The 13849-nt window shown below is 37.3% G+C and overlaps 1 protein-coding gene across 7 annotated transcripts; it reads right to left on the reverse strand.

Moving 5' to 3' along the window:
* Positions 1-5978: 5978 nt before the first annotated feature.
* On the reverse strand, positions 5979-12126 carry LOC137734708 (GPCR-type G protein 1). 7 transcript variants are annotated; one of them, XR_015964321.1, is made up of 13 exons: positions 11549-12126; positions 11320-11420; positions 10849-11207; positions 10543-10621; positions 10197-10285; positions 9531-9623; positions 9303-9329; positions 9098-9184; positions 8686-8757; positions 8087-8217; positions 7122-7277; positions 6479-6727; positions 5979-6319 (listed from the first exon to the last, which is right to left on the reverse strand). XR_015964321.1 is itself a non-coding variant. In XM_088697169.1 (12 exons), the coding sequence occupies exons 1-11, from the start codon at positions 11761-11763 to the stop codon at positions 7124-7126; spliced, it is 1407 nt and encodes a 468-aa protein (XP_088553295.1). In that variant the 5' UTR covers positions 11764-12126; the 3' UTR covers positions 6407-6727; positions 7122-7123. The 7 variants fall into 7 exon arrangements, 5 of the variants coding, with proteins under 5 accessions (XP_088553295.1, XP_068330072.1, XP_088553294.1 ...); XR_015964320.1 differs by having other exon boundaries at positions 7118-7277; XM_088697169.1 differs by lacking the exon at positions 5979-6319 and having other exon boundaries at positions 6407-6727.
* Between the last annotated feature and the right edge of the window lie 1723 nt (positions 12127-13849).

A 13849-nucleotide genomic window follows, 5' to 3' on the forward strand; every position in this document is an offset into this window, starting at 1 on the left:
CAGGGAAAGGGGCAAACACTGAATTGAAGCATGACAAACTTCTCAGTCGAGTCTTTGACCTTGAAGTAACAGACGTCGACATGGTTGAACTGATTTTGCAAAAATAGTCGAGGACGGGTTGAATTGATTCTGCAAAAATGGTCGAAGACGGCTTGAGCTGATTCTTGAAAAATGGTCGATGATGGGTTGAACTGATTCTGCAAAAATGGTCGAGGATATGTTGAACATATTCTACAAAAATGATTGAGAATGGGTTGAACTTATTATACAAAAATGGTGGATGACTGATTGAACTGATTATGCAAAAATGGTCGATGATGATTTGAACTGATTCTACAAAAATGGTCGAGGGCAGGTTGAACTATTCTGCAAATATGGTCAATGACTGATTGATTTGATTCTGCGAAAATGGTCAATAACGGATTAAACTGATTCTAATAGTAGAGGATACAAACTGATCCTACATATAGTTTCAAAACTGAGTCTATAGAAATAGTTGAGGATGAGTTAAGCTTATGGTACATATTAATTTTGTTGGAGTTAGTGAGGGTTGGGTTCTATTAACAGCTCTGATATTTGAAAACATTGTTTCCATGTTTTTAGGCTGAGCTTAGTTGATCCTACGTATGCTTAAAAACTAGTGAAGTTCCTTAACATAATATAAAAGCACTATTTTGGTTCCTACTAAACACCAAACTACTTCTTTACTACTGACATAAGCTCTACTAAATAAAAGCGCTTTATAAAGAATACTTTTTTTTTTCAAGAAGTACTTTCAAGTGCTTTTTCTTTTAAATTTTTTTCTTTTTAAATAATAATTCCAACATATGTATATTTAAAGTACTTCTAGAGCAATCTCAAACTGCCATAATTCTCAGGAACATGAAGGTTGATCCCAAAACACTATTTGTTGATTCCAATTCAAGCGTCAGAAAACTTGAACAACTATATATAAAAAAAAAGTTTAATTAGAATTTGGAGGCTCCATTTTTTCTTTAAAATAATTCCTACTTTATGTGATGGGGAACTTGGCTAAACCAAATGATGCGCTAACTACAGCTAAGAAATTAAGAATCAAATCAACATAAATATTTATAAGTTTTTATCATTAATGCAAGTTTTTGCTTAAATCTCTTACTTATCAGCACAAATGAAGAGCCTAAGAGCATATTTAATGGCCTAGGCAAATTGATCATCTTGACTCAAAATTGAATTAACAACTTTTAGCCCAACAAACTTTGCCTAGTCAAATTGAGCTTAGGCACCTTGAGAGACCAACCTAGTCCCAGCCCAAGCCTCGGGCAACGTGGAACTCACTTAGGTCATTTCCAACCGAAGAAGGGCCAGATGGCTCATTTTAGCCCTATAGGCATCCAAGAAATTAATATTTTAATGAACAGTGCCAAACCATATTTCTTACCATCTCCAACCGAGGGTAGGCCAAATACAGCCCTGTGACAAAAAACCATCTCCAACCGAGGGGGCCAAAGGGTCATATGCCAAACATAATCTATTATTTTAATTGAATTAATATGGTTACTTAAATTAAACTACGTTAATAATTTTTCGAGATGTAATCTCAATAATTTTTTTGATAGGATTTCGAGTGACACGTGTCGATAGGGTCATTAGATTGCATGCATTGGCAATGGAAATGGAAGTGGAAGAACTGTCTCATTGGCTGGCAATGAGGCTTTAGCGGAATGTCGAGAAAGCCAACTATTGTGTTAGAGGCGGTTGCCTCGTTTGACACATGGATCTGGCATGCTTTCTTTGGAGTCCCTAGATCCCAAAATGACATTAAAGTTCTTGGGCGTTCACCTCTCTTCAATAACATGACGGAGGGTAAATCACCTCAACTTGACCACTACATCAACGGCCATCAATACAATATGGGGTATTTCTTGGCAGATGACATCTACCCAAAGTGGGCGACACTTGTTCAAGCAATTCCAAACCCTGTGGATGACGTCCAAAAGTGGTTTACCTTACATCAAGAGGCATACCGGAAAGATGTTGAGAGAGCTTTCGGTATTCTACAAGCATGGTGGAAGATCATCAAGGAATTGGCAAGAGGGTGAAATTGAGGTAAATTGAACTCCATCATCATGTCGTGCATCATATTACACAACATGATTGTGGAAGATGAGCGCAATGACTATATTGATGGAGAATCTGATGATGACAACCAAGATGATCCAAATAGGTCAAGGAGGGCTCGTGCAAAAATATATGATGGGCCTAATTTGCCCTTCGATCCAAGAACTGGTAATATCTCGTTAAACGAGTACATGAGACGCAATAGGATAATACGCTCGCGTGTCACAAACAAGTACCTACAGCAGGATCTTATTGCACATCTTTGGGCCAAAAGAAGCATGGAGTAGACATTTAAGTTTTATGTTGTTAAATGTTTTTTTTTTAATGTTGTTTAAGTTTAATGTTATTTAATGTTGTTTAATGGCATAAGTAGTTATAGGGAAGAAAAAAAATTAGATTTTTAAATTTGGAAAAAATAAAAAAAAATTCAAATCCAACGGTTAGCTAGCGTCAGCTAGTAACCGTTGGCCTTCAAAATTTTGGACCGGCCCAGGCTGGCTGGTTGGCTAGTTTGGGCCAGCATGTTGGCCTGATTATGCAATTGTGGCCCAATGGGGCCCACGAGCCCTTTGGCCTAACCTTCGGTTGGAGACGGTTTTCATGTCATTTCGGGCTATTTTTGGTCTTATAGCCCTTTGGCTGGATCAGTTGGAAATGACCTTAGAATCCTAGTCCTTAGCTCTTCACCACTAAAACAAAAAATATATATTAATAGGTTAGATCATCATATTGAAAGGCTAGATTTTACCTCTAGCCTTCGACCCTTCCCTACACATTAAATATGCTCTAAGTAACGTATGTGGGTGCAGAGGGAGGGATTTACCCACGTTAAGCTTACTTTTAAATCAAAATCTTGTATGGAAAAAGATGCATCCTTTCTTTCTAAGGTAATTGTATAAATGATCTTTCAATTTTAACCCAATTGGAGTAATGGTCCCTCAACTGAAAATTCATGATCATTAGTCTCTTAACTCATCAAAACGTGCAACTATGGTTCTTTTTGTAACTCCATTAGAACTTCTGTCAAAATAAGTCACATGTCACGCACATGAGGCTGAATCAATGGGCAAATATGAAAAATGTGACATCCCGTCCCGGGATTATTAAAACGCACGTGTAAAATTACATTTTTGCCCCTAGTTTGTTTTTGTCACGTTGTGGGTGTTTTATGTGGTGTGGCATGTGTTGGACCACACACACACACACTCACACACACAGTCACTCTCCCCCCTCCCTCTGTCTCTCTCCCCCGTGTCTCTCTTCCTTCCCGTTATCACCATACGTACGGACAAACACCAAAACCACCCAAACCATCACAGATCGAGGAAACCAAGGACACCATTCAACTCGTGAGGTCGAGGCAAGCTCAGACATACCTATTTCAGGTGACAAATACTTCGTTTTCACGTCGATTCAACAATGGCCGATTTGAGTACTGTTCATGCAAAGTTTATACATTGAGTTTTTGGGATTTTTGAACTCGTAGGTGTCTTAGTGAGGTCCTAAGGAGCGTCGGAGTAGCTCGTTGGACGAAATTGGACGTCGGGAAGGCCTGGTTCGAAGTTGGCCGAGTTTTGAGTTTTGAGACAGGTATGATCGCGTGGTTTTTAGCTGTTAAAAGTTGTGTAACGTGATTCTACTAGTCTAGGGCTTTCTTTTGGTTCAAGAATCATAGAAAATGGTTGAAAAACGAAGGAGAATAGTGAATTTGAAGTTTTCCCCAGTTTCCGACGACCGGAGTCCGGCGAGGGTAGACCGGAGAAGAAAGGAGAATATTCCGTTAAGTTTAACGGAATATTCCTAACGGCAGTGACGGCGTCAGTTAGGTTTAACGGAATATTCCTGACGGCGTCTGTTGACACCGTCAGTGTGCATGGCACGTGGCCGCGCGTGGGGGGCGCGTAGGTCCGTGCCTTGGCCGGCGCGTGGAGGCGCGTGCGGCGGAGGAAAATTATTTTAAAAATATGGTTATGATCCTGAGGTTGTGTAGAGCACGTTGGTATATTCATTTGTCCATTTTGAGCAATGTATGAGAAGTTATTACGAGAAGTTAGTTATGTGCTTTAAAGTTAACGTTTTTATAGTTGTTTCGCATTTAGGTGACACGTACCCCGAGGACGAGCGTGCACACGCGAGGCAGAGGGGTTACGACCCTTCTACATACCAGTGAGTGGGCTTTTGTTTTCCGTATATACCTATATACATTTATATTCCCAGAAATTGATTTAAAAAGGGTTATTTGCCTTATGCCATGCATGTTATTATTATCGTTTATGCATCATTGCGCACATTAGTAGTGGCATACATATATATGCATATTGGGTGCTGTGGACGCACAGGTAAGTGCCAGGTAAGTGGTATTCATATTTACTTTCAGCAGTAGTTGAGAGACTTAGAGAGCTCATAACCTGCACCCCCGGTGTTAGTGCTCCCGCCCAGAGTAGGGCACAGTCCTTCACGTGATGTTCACCTCCCGCACCACACGCTCAGCTTGGATCCAAGTTAGATGCATAGGCCTGTCGTACAGACCACATTAGGTGGTTCCGACTCGTAAGTGACCCGCGATTATTCGCACAGCCTTCACGTGATCGTAGCACTAGAGCGTATATATATGTTACACCCAGACCTGTCGTACAGACCACTTTAGGTGGTTCCGACTCGTGGGCAGGTTTAGATATTGAGATTGAGATTTGAGCTCTAGATGTAGCCGTACAGGTCACGATAGGTGACTCCAGCTGCCAGATTACATGATACTGATTATGTTTATACCTAGGCACTTGCATATCGTTATGAGAATTCGGCATGGCATATTTTCGAGCATGATTGATATACCTTGAGCATATTTGGCATATGTATTATGTATATATATTTTCTGGGAAGTATACAGGTTTTACGGCGAGGGGTTAGTAAGTATTTTATAAATGGTTTTCGAAAGCTTTGTTTTTGCCCACTCACACTTTTGTTTTGCGCCCCTTCAGGTTCTAGTTGCTTAGCCGTTGCGGTGGTTTCCCTTGAGGGCTTTCCGGCGTTTCTGACAGACACTCCCCATTGTAGGGTCACCTTCGGGCGTACTACTGTTGTCGTTTTCGTTTGGGCTGCTATAGACCTGCTCTGAAATTGTATCTCACTTACTAGCACTTGTTTTAGTACCTTGTATGCTAGTTTTTAATTACTCATACTTTTATATTACTACTTTATTAGCTTCCGCACGTGCACATGGCTACGTCACCTTTGTGTGACGGCCAGCACGCTCCGATCTCGGTCGGGGTGTGTCAAAAAACCCAAATGTGAAAATTTGTAACAATAGTCCCTTAACTTTAACTCAATTGGAGAAAATGATTCCTCAACTTTAACGCAATTGGAGTAATGATCCCTCAATTTTAACCCAAGCGTAGTAATGGTCCTTCAAACTTGACTCATTTTGACATAATTAATAAAGAAGACTATAGTTGCACGTTTTGATGAGTTTAGGAATCAATGGTCATGAAATTTTAGTTCAAAGACCATTGTAAGCACCCTATCCTCCTTCTTTGTACGGTTCATTTCTCATATATGGAATATCGTACTTTCTCAAAAAAAAAAAAAAAAAAGATCATATTTTACCTTTTTTTATTTTTATTTTATTTAAAAAGTCATATTTATATCAATTAAAAATTATTTTTATTTAGTTGGTTTTTTTTTATTTATTTTGTAGTCAATTACTTTAATGTCAGATAATTTAGAGCTCATTTGATATTCTATTTAAGGATTGGATTTTAAAACTTGAATTTTCTTAAAAACAGGGGTTTTAAATTCATACTTCATATATCAAATGACTTGTTTGGTATGGAATTTTATTAAATTCTTGAAAACAATTTTTAAGGAAAATTGAAATTAGATAGAAACAAAGCTGATCTGTTATAAGAAAACTGAAATTAGATAACAATCAATACACGTCTGAATCTAGTGATCACCAACATCAATTTGAATTAAACATGGTTATTTTGGTGTCCGATGAGAGAAAAGCGAACGGGAGGAGAGAGAGAGGACAGAGAGAAGGTGAAGAGAGCGGAGAACAGTGAGGATGCAGCGATCCCTTCGAAGCCTTGTTGCCGGCGTTGGCCATACCAACCTTTCCCACAGTTGGTGATCTTTGCCTCTTCACTCTTCTTCGACCGCTTGGACTCGACACCAATTTCAAATCGCAAAGTCACAGCGAAGAAGAGATCGGGAATCAGGACTAAGAAAAAAAAACAAAAACGAAAACGAAATAAATATGGGACTAAATTCAAAGCGTGGGAAGAATTCGAGCTTTGAGAGGAAAAAGTAGAGAATCTGCACATGGCAATGATGGCATTATGGCAGAGAATATGACAAACAAACTAATAAGGAGGAGGACCTCGTTCATTTCCTTCCTCCTTCCCAGTCTCAGCTTACAATACAACGCAGCGCTGCAGCCCTTCGGCCCGTTCGTGTAAAACCATCCTCGCCATCCACATGACAAGATCATCAATCAATACACGTGCAAAAGAAAAAAAAAAAAAAAAAAACCTAAAAATTTGGCCGACCGTTGGATGTAATACATTCGGATTCCTCATCCTTTGGTTGATCATGTAAGAAGTGTTAGCTCCAACATACCATTTAGCACCTGCAGTAATGCAAATAATACAAGAAAACCTATCATATCATTAGAAAACTTTAATAAATTAAATATAAAATTATACTTGTCCATATTTGAGAATGGATATCCATAATCTTGCATGTGCTGCTTAAGCAATTGGCATGCTACTATATAAGATACCTAGGTTACAAATTACTTCATAGAATAATTAGACTGAGTGCATATCAGATAACTAGATGAATTATATTTGAAATAACTATTATGCAATCGGTCATTTAAAACCCATAGATTTCTTCTGTTTCTTCTTATTAAAATCTTGGCATATAAGATAGCAATAGTCTAAACAAACAATTTAACCTTTAAATTTGATCCAAATCTTATTCATTTTGGAATTCAAAAGGTAAATTTGTTACTTACTTGCCATTAATCAATCGGGTGTTTGTCAGCTTGCCGAGAAGTATAATGTGCAGAAAGCAAAAGCAAAGAAAGGAAAGCACTGGCCACAAAGATTGCATCAAACCACCGGTGATAGAAGTCAAACTGAATATCTCCACCCAATACGTCTGTTATGATCATCCTGCCAAGAGATAATAGCTCTCCTTAAAACTAATCCAACAGCTCAGAAGCTACCTAAATGACGGACTGAAAGCAATCAAGCTTATATGACAGAAGACCGAAAAGCTTCTGATGGCCATCATTTGGAAATCCGCACTTCTAGACAGGACATGGCTAAAGCCGCAATCATTTCCTTTACAAGCTTCACATTTTCATTTAAATACAAATATGGTAATATACTTTTACAAGGAATAGGATAGTAAACCTTTTTTCAAGTAATATGATTGTTATTAAACTTTTGAACATTTAGTCATCCAGTCATAATATCTTTTATATAGTATGGTACTATAAATTGTGAGTTCCATATTTCAATTTATTACATAAAAAGATATTAATTCCAAACATATTGTGCATGTAGTTTACATTTACAAAAGGAAATATTCTTCAAGCTGATACTATTGTCATTATATGGGTTCATCTTACAAGCCAAAGTATTTTGGCCGGTCACTCTTTGTCAGTAATCCCTTGCATACTTCTATATGTAGTATAGATAGAAGAACATGTTTTTATTTAGAAATTGAGAACATAGGCAAATTATAATTTCATGTAAATGTATATAAAGTTCATTTCAAAGTTTTAAGGCATGTTTCTAGCCTAACAAAACACAACATTTAAGGAATTCCAGGTGCACTGTGTACACTGGAGTAAATTAATCTTGCAATTAAGCTCAATACAGCTGACCAAAATTCATAAACATAACCACGCCATTGAACACCAAGGGAAGACAGAAGAACAAAAACAAGAGTTGACAAACATAAAATATCAGCACACCTGTACTCAGTTGCCAAGCTTTTCCTTATCAATAGAATAGAGGACACAAAGTACATTCCCATAATTTCAGACAGAAACAATACAACATTGCTAGAAGATCCACTTCCAACTCTGGAAACTGCAAAAAAGAACTGTGCACAGCAAAGCCAGAAAGTTAAGCCGTAAAGATGATCTGTTTTATGCTTCCATCAGTTGCTCTTCAACAACCAAATACCAATGTGGACTAAGGCCTATTCCCAGAAGGTGATTAAAACGGGACTAAGGCCTGGGTCAGCTGAATTCATTTATTTCCTTGATATAATTACAGCACTAGCATGTAAAACCTAAGACCAAAGTGGGAGCATCTGGTTCTTATCTCCAGATCCAAAAAAAAACTCTGGTTCTTATCTCCAGATCCAGAAAAAAACTGTCTTTCAAGTTTCAACTTTCAGTATGCAACTCAGTCAATAGAAAAAAACAAGCATTCAGAAATCATTTCTTTTTCCTCAAGAAACTGCAGGCTGTATTTTGAAAGTCAGTCTGAAGAAATCCAATCAGTGGATTGAGGTTCTCCAACTTAAATTAGAAATAAATAACAAGGCAGGCATAAGAAGGGTTACCTTCATTAAATTAGTCAAGAATCCACGAACTGATATAACAATCAACATTCCAATGAACAAGAGTGAAATATACTGTCAATAATGAGAACAAATTAAGTATCAACCATGTGTTCAATAGTCTGACCAATCATCCATAATAAAAATATTTGCAATCCATAGTAGTAAAAATGGAAAATGAAAACTAGCACATATGAAAATAAGGCCAAATCAGGAGTCCAAATGTATGAAACTGTGATTGGCATATAGTCTGTACCACGAATATATATTAAAAAAAAAGTAATATAATATGTAACTGCAAATTTTTCCATTGAGAGGGAAAACACCAAAATACATTATTCAACTGCAAGCTTGCAGGTTTAGATAGAAAACCAAAAGGTCTGCCAATGAAGGTGTAAATGTTAAGCTAACTAACCTGTGATAGCAATGCTGCATTGATACCAATGTCAAAGAACTGCAAGAATATGCTAATTGTCATCGTCACAGGATCCACAGAGCCAGCCTGTCAGAGAACATATTACTATTTACCGAAAACAAAAATCGACACTAATAGGGTAGAAATCAGAAACAGACATGTAAGCAAGTGATTATAGGCAATACATGAGACATGAAAGAAATACCTCTTTGAAAACTACACTTTGCAAAGACTGCACAGAGAAATTAATAGTCAGCACTTTTTCAAAAATCAAAAGTAGTAACTTCAAGAAACACTTGGAACAGTTTGAAATTTTCCCTCTCCATTAACATGAAGAAAATAAAATTAACATCAGCAAACTATGTAACTAAAGTATCTTCAATTCTAACAACCTCATTGAGTACAAAAAAAAAAAAAAAAATGCATCCCATACCTTAATCATTTTATATACACAGTAGATTGAACATGCATAACCTAGTAGGTTCTGCATATGACCCCTCCAGGTTCGAGAATAAGCAGCAGCCTCCTGTCAAGTAATAATAATTTAAGTTCATATGCCTTCAATCAGGCACAGGTTTAAAGTATTGAAACAACCAGTGGTTCATATAAATCTTCGTTTCATCACCTTCAAGTTTCAATCACTATGCTTCAGCACATTTTGGCCATTAAATATGGGTAAACATAATTATGCCCTAACTTTAGTTAACTGTGTCACTTTTATCATCTACTACACCCTTAAATGGCACATGGAATTGAGTTTTAAATAGCCTACACAAATTTCCAATCCACAAATCTTCACTTGTAAGTTGTAATACCTTCAATTGAGAAAGAATAGTTATTAAAATATTATCACGGTGAATTCTTAATGGTTTTGAAGAAAAAATTCCCTTCATCCAAGCTAGCACCTAAGTTCCAGTCTTGCACCTAGGCTGAAAAGCCATAATGCCTGAGGTGCATTTTAACGGAAGTTCATGAAAATTGTATTACTTAAAATAACAGATGCATGGTTCAGTACAAGCAATCACATAGATCAGCAGTCCCATAGGGAATCATTTAAAAATTATATCATATAACTGAAATTACAGAACTGGAAGTAAACCTTTGCTTGACGAAGCTCGTATATTTCTAGGAATAGCTGCTTTGAAAGCTCTTCCAATGCTAGCACTTCTGCTTCCATGTTTCTGATATCTGTGTAACCGAAAAGAAAAAGGGGGAGGGAAAGAAGGGGACATAAGTGAAAAAAGACAACTGTGAAGTCCTTACAGAGTAATTGCACTATGTTGATGGTCTGGAAAGCTTAAAAGACAACATAACTAGTAGGTCTCAACTCATGCAAGTAACATGGCTGGAGAAGTATTAGAGAACTCTACAAATTAAAAAATCAGTTCTTTCAAAAGAAAATATGCAAGATCTTATCATAAGAAAAAACATAAAGCAAAACCAACCTTGCTCCTTTTGATCGTCTTGCACAGATCGCACAACAGTGCCAACAATTCTTTTAAAGAAAGATCTAGCTTTTAATTTCTGCAACATATAACTTTATTTAGGCACAAGTCGGGATTGTGTTTATAAACACTGCTAACAACGAAAACCATAAAGATACGCTAATACAAAATGCAGTTTATAAGTAACACCATTTTGAACAACAGAATAAGATTATGATAGAGTTAGCACAATGATATGCAATACAAGTAACTTTGGGAGTATATTTACACCCGAGAAACAGAAAAGTATAGGATAGTGAAGAGAACCTCTTCTGATCCTTGAATGCGTTCCATCTCCATTTGAGAAAGAATGATTTTCTTCTTCTTAGCAATACAAGTCTCGATGGATTGCATGAGCTGTCTTTCCAAGGACTTGATCTCAGTTTCCTCAATTTCTCGGATAAAGAGAGATAAGTAACTATAGGGTAAATTGACAGCTCCAAAACCAGACAAGACAGCCATGACAGTAACGCCAATGACTCCAATGCGACTGACCAACTGAGGCATGGTGAAGAAGCCTTTATCAGGGGAAGGCATAGGGAAGTGAATGCCCATGCGCCAAAAAGCATAAAGGAAGGCTAGCAAGAACAAGAAGGATCCAAAAGCAGCGCGTTCCTTCCGGAACCCTGAGATGAATAGATGAAAAGATTGAAGTTAAAATTTTCCTAAACTAGTAAGTATGGTAGTATAAGGTGTTTGTATGAGGCTAGGGGCCCTAGAGGCAGTGGGTAGGCGTACCATTGTTGCAGAGCATCAAGAAACAATGATAATAAGGTAACATGAAAACCAGTAACAGTATGAGACAAAACAAATCCAGCTTCCAGTTGAGCCATCGGGCCCTGCAACCAAATCATACAATTTATTTTATAGAAATCAAATGCAAATGCAAATAATTAAATTATGCAATCAATCATGAAATCATAGTTTACTTGTAAACAGAAAAGGAAATGAAAATAAATATATTAACCTTTGGGAGAGAAAGGGGATGATCTCGAAGAGGACGAGCTGCAGAAGATTGCAGGAGAAGGCGAAGACGACGCTGAAGATGATCTGAACTAAGACCCTCTTCTCTTCGTACTCTTTGTAGAGCCTTCGGTTCAAGAACCACAGCCCCGCCCATCCCAGCAGCCCTAGCGATCCCAACGCCACCACTCCTTCGTAGATTGCCCAACCCCAACCCATCTATTCTCTCTCTTGTGGGAATGAATTCGATCCTTGATCCTCCTCCTCACTATTGAGTATTGAGTATTGACTATCCTGATTGAATTCGTAATGGCATCCTCCTAACTTTTCATACAAACCATAATTCAATGCAATTTCGAGATGTTAACTCACTGGCAAAATCTGTTCCAAAAAAAAAAAAAAAAATCACTGGCAAGTGGGAACCGAGAACGATTTCTCCTGTTTCTTTTTTTTTTTTATCTGGGGAAACTTTTTTCGATTTTCTCGGCAAATGAGAGAATGAAATTTTGTTGCGGGGAAAATTAAGTTACGTTTGTTTACAATTGTATTTTTTGGGTGTTTTAATGAAAATGATTTGGGTATAGTTTATTTTGACAAAAAATCGTCTTATAATTTTATTTAATGAAAATAATTTTGTGTTTAAAAACAAAAGGGAAAAGATCTTCAATTTTAACAAAAATGACAAAAGTTTTTTATAACAAAAAATAAAATAGAGAAAGATAATAAAAAGTTGACGAGTGTGCTTCTATCACATACATATGATTTCTGAAACTGAACGTACCTATAATATTTCTGAAACTGAACCGTACTACATTGTTTCTGAAAATGAACACTATTTTTTAAATTAAATGGTACTACAATATTTTTGAAACTGAACACTATTTTTGGAGACCGAATACTAATTATTTTTGAAGCTAAATACGAGTACTAAATTATTTTTGAAATTGAACACGATTACTACACTATTTCTGAAACTGAACACATATGATTCGAATCTCATATGTTCTTAGCACTGGCACTTACTCTATTTGGATAGAAGAATTTGGGGAAAAATAAAGGTCTATAGGCGGGTTTGATTGTCCATGGAAGGTAAGAAGCAAATAGTAGGATATTTGAAGTGGAAAAAAAAGTCATTTCTTGAGAGCCTTTTCGATCACCTTGTTAATTACGTGAACAAAAAAAAATTACGTGAACAATAAAAATTAGAATCAAGCCCATTCTGAACATGTAAAAATCTCTGATCAAAGTGACATCAAATCTACTTCTCACTAACATTTATGTCGAATAAAAACATAACTTAAGAACGATTTGGTCATCAAATCATTCATCTTTGGAAAGAATCTGCAAAACCCACTATCTCAAATTCAAGAACCGAATCTTCTTCTCATTCTAGTAGCTATTTCAGAGTGATGTAAAGAACATTCTAACAGTGAATAGCCTTCCTAAATAATTATTCTATACACAAGAATGTTGTCAAAAGTATTATGATGGTCAATTCACTCCTTTCGGGAGAGAGCTTCTCTCCTTTTGTGAGAATTCTCCCCCTTGGTGTGGGTTTTCATCTCTGTTTTTCTCCTTGCTGCCACCGATCCTAGCTATGGCTAGGGTTGGTGGTAGCCCCTTACTCCTCTTGTTTTCCTTTTCTTTACTTTTGTTCCTGCTTGTTTTTTCCTTTACCTTTTTGTTGGTTCAATCTTCTCCTCTTCTCTCTGGTGCCTCTGGTTTACTTCACCAACTCCCCCTTCTTCATTTACTTTTCCCTCTACCTCCTTTATTTTCAACGTTCCACACCTTACCCTTTCCACTTGGCTCACTCCTCCATTTATCTCACACTCTAGATCGGGTTCCACTAATCACCACAGTGAACGCGAATCTTCACGATTCCCGTTTAGAAGGAAGATGTGTAGAGCTTCAGATTTTATCGATGCTCAGGTGTTCTCACCACCTTCTTGCCTCAACTTGGCCTTGTTGCCTCTATCATTCGTGGGTTGTTTCCTGCGAGCTTCCTTCGATTCGTGGTGCCGATCTTCGATGTGCTCTTTGGAGGTTGTTGAAGTCTTCTTTTTATTCATTTTGGGGGCTTGATTTGGCTTGATTTTGGGCCACTGTTTCGAGTTTGGTGGTCCTTCTGATGGCAGCAGCAGCAGAGGATGCAGCGGTAGATGATGCAGGCTCTAAGGGTTTTTTTCCTGTTTTCTGTTGTGCTTGGTTTTGTTGTACATTGGAGGTCCATACTTTGTTGTTGTGTTTGTTTTGTATGTGGGTCTCTATTGTAAATGTGTGTTGTTGGTAATAAAACAACCCT

This window comes from Pyrus communis, chromosome 7 (assembly GCF_041283825.1).
Source record: "Pyrus communis isolate YQ-2024b chromosome 7, ASM4128382v1, whole genome shotgun sequence".
NCBI classification, from domain to species: Eukaryota; Viridiplantae; Streptophyta; class Magnoliopsida; order Rosales; family Rosaceae; genus Pyrus; species Pyrus communis.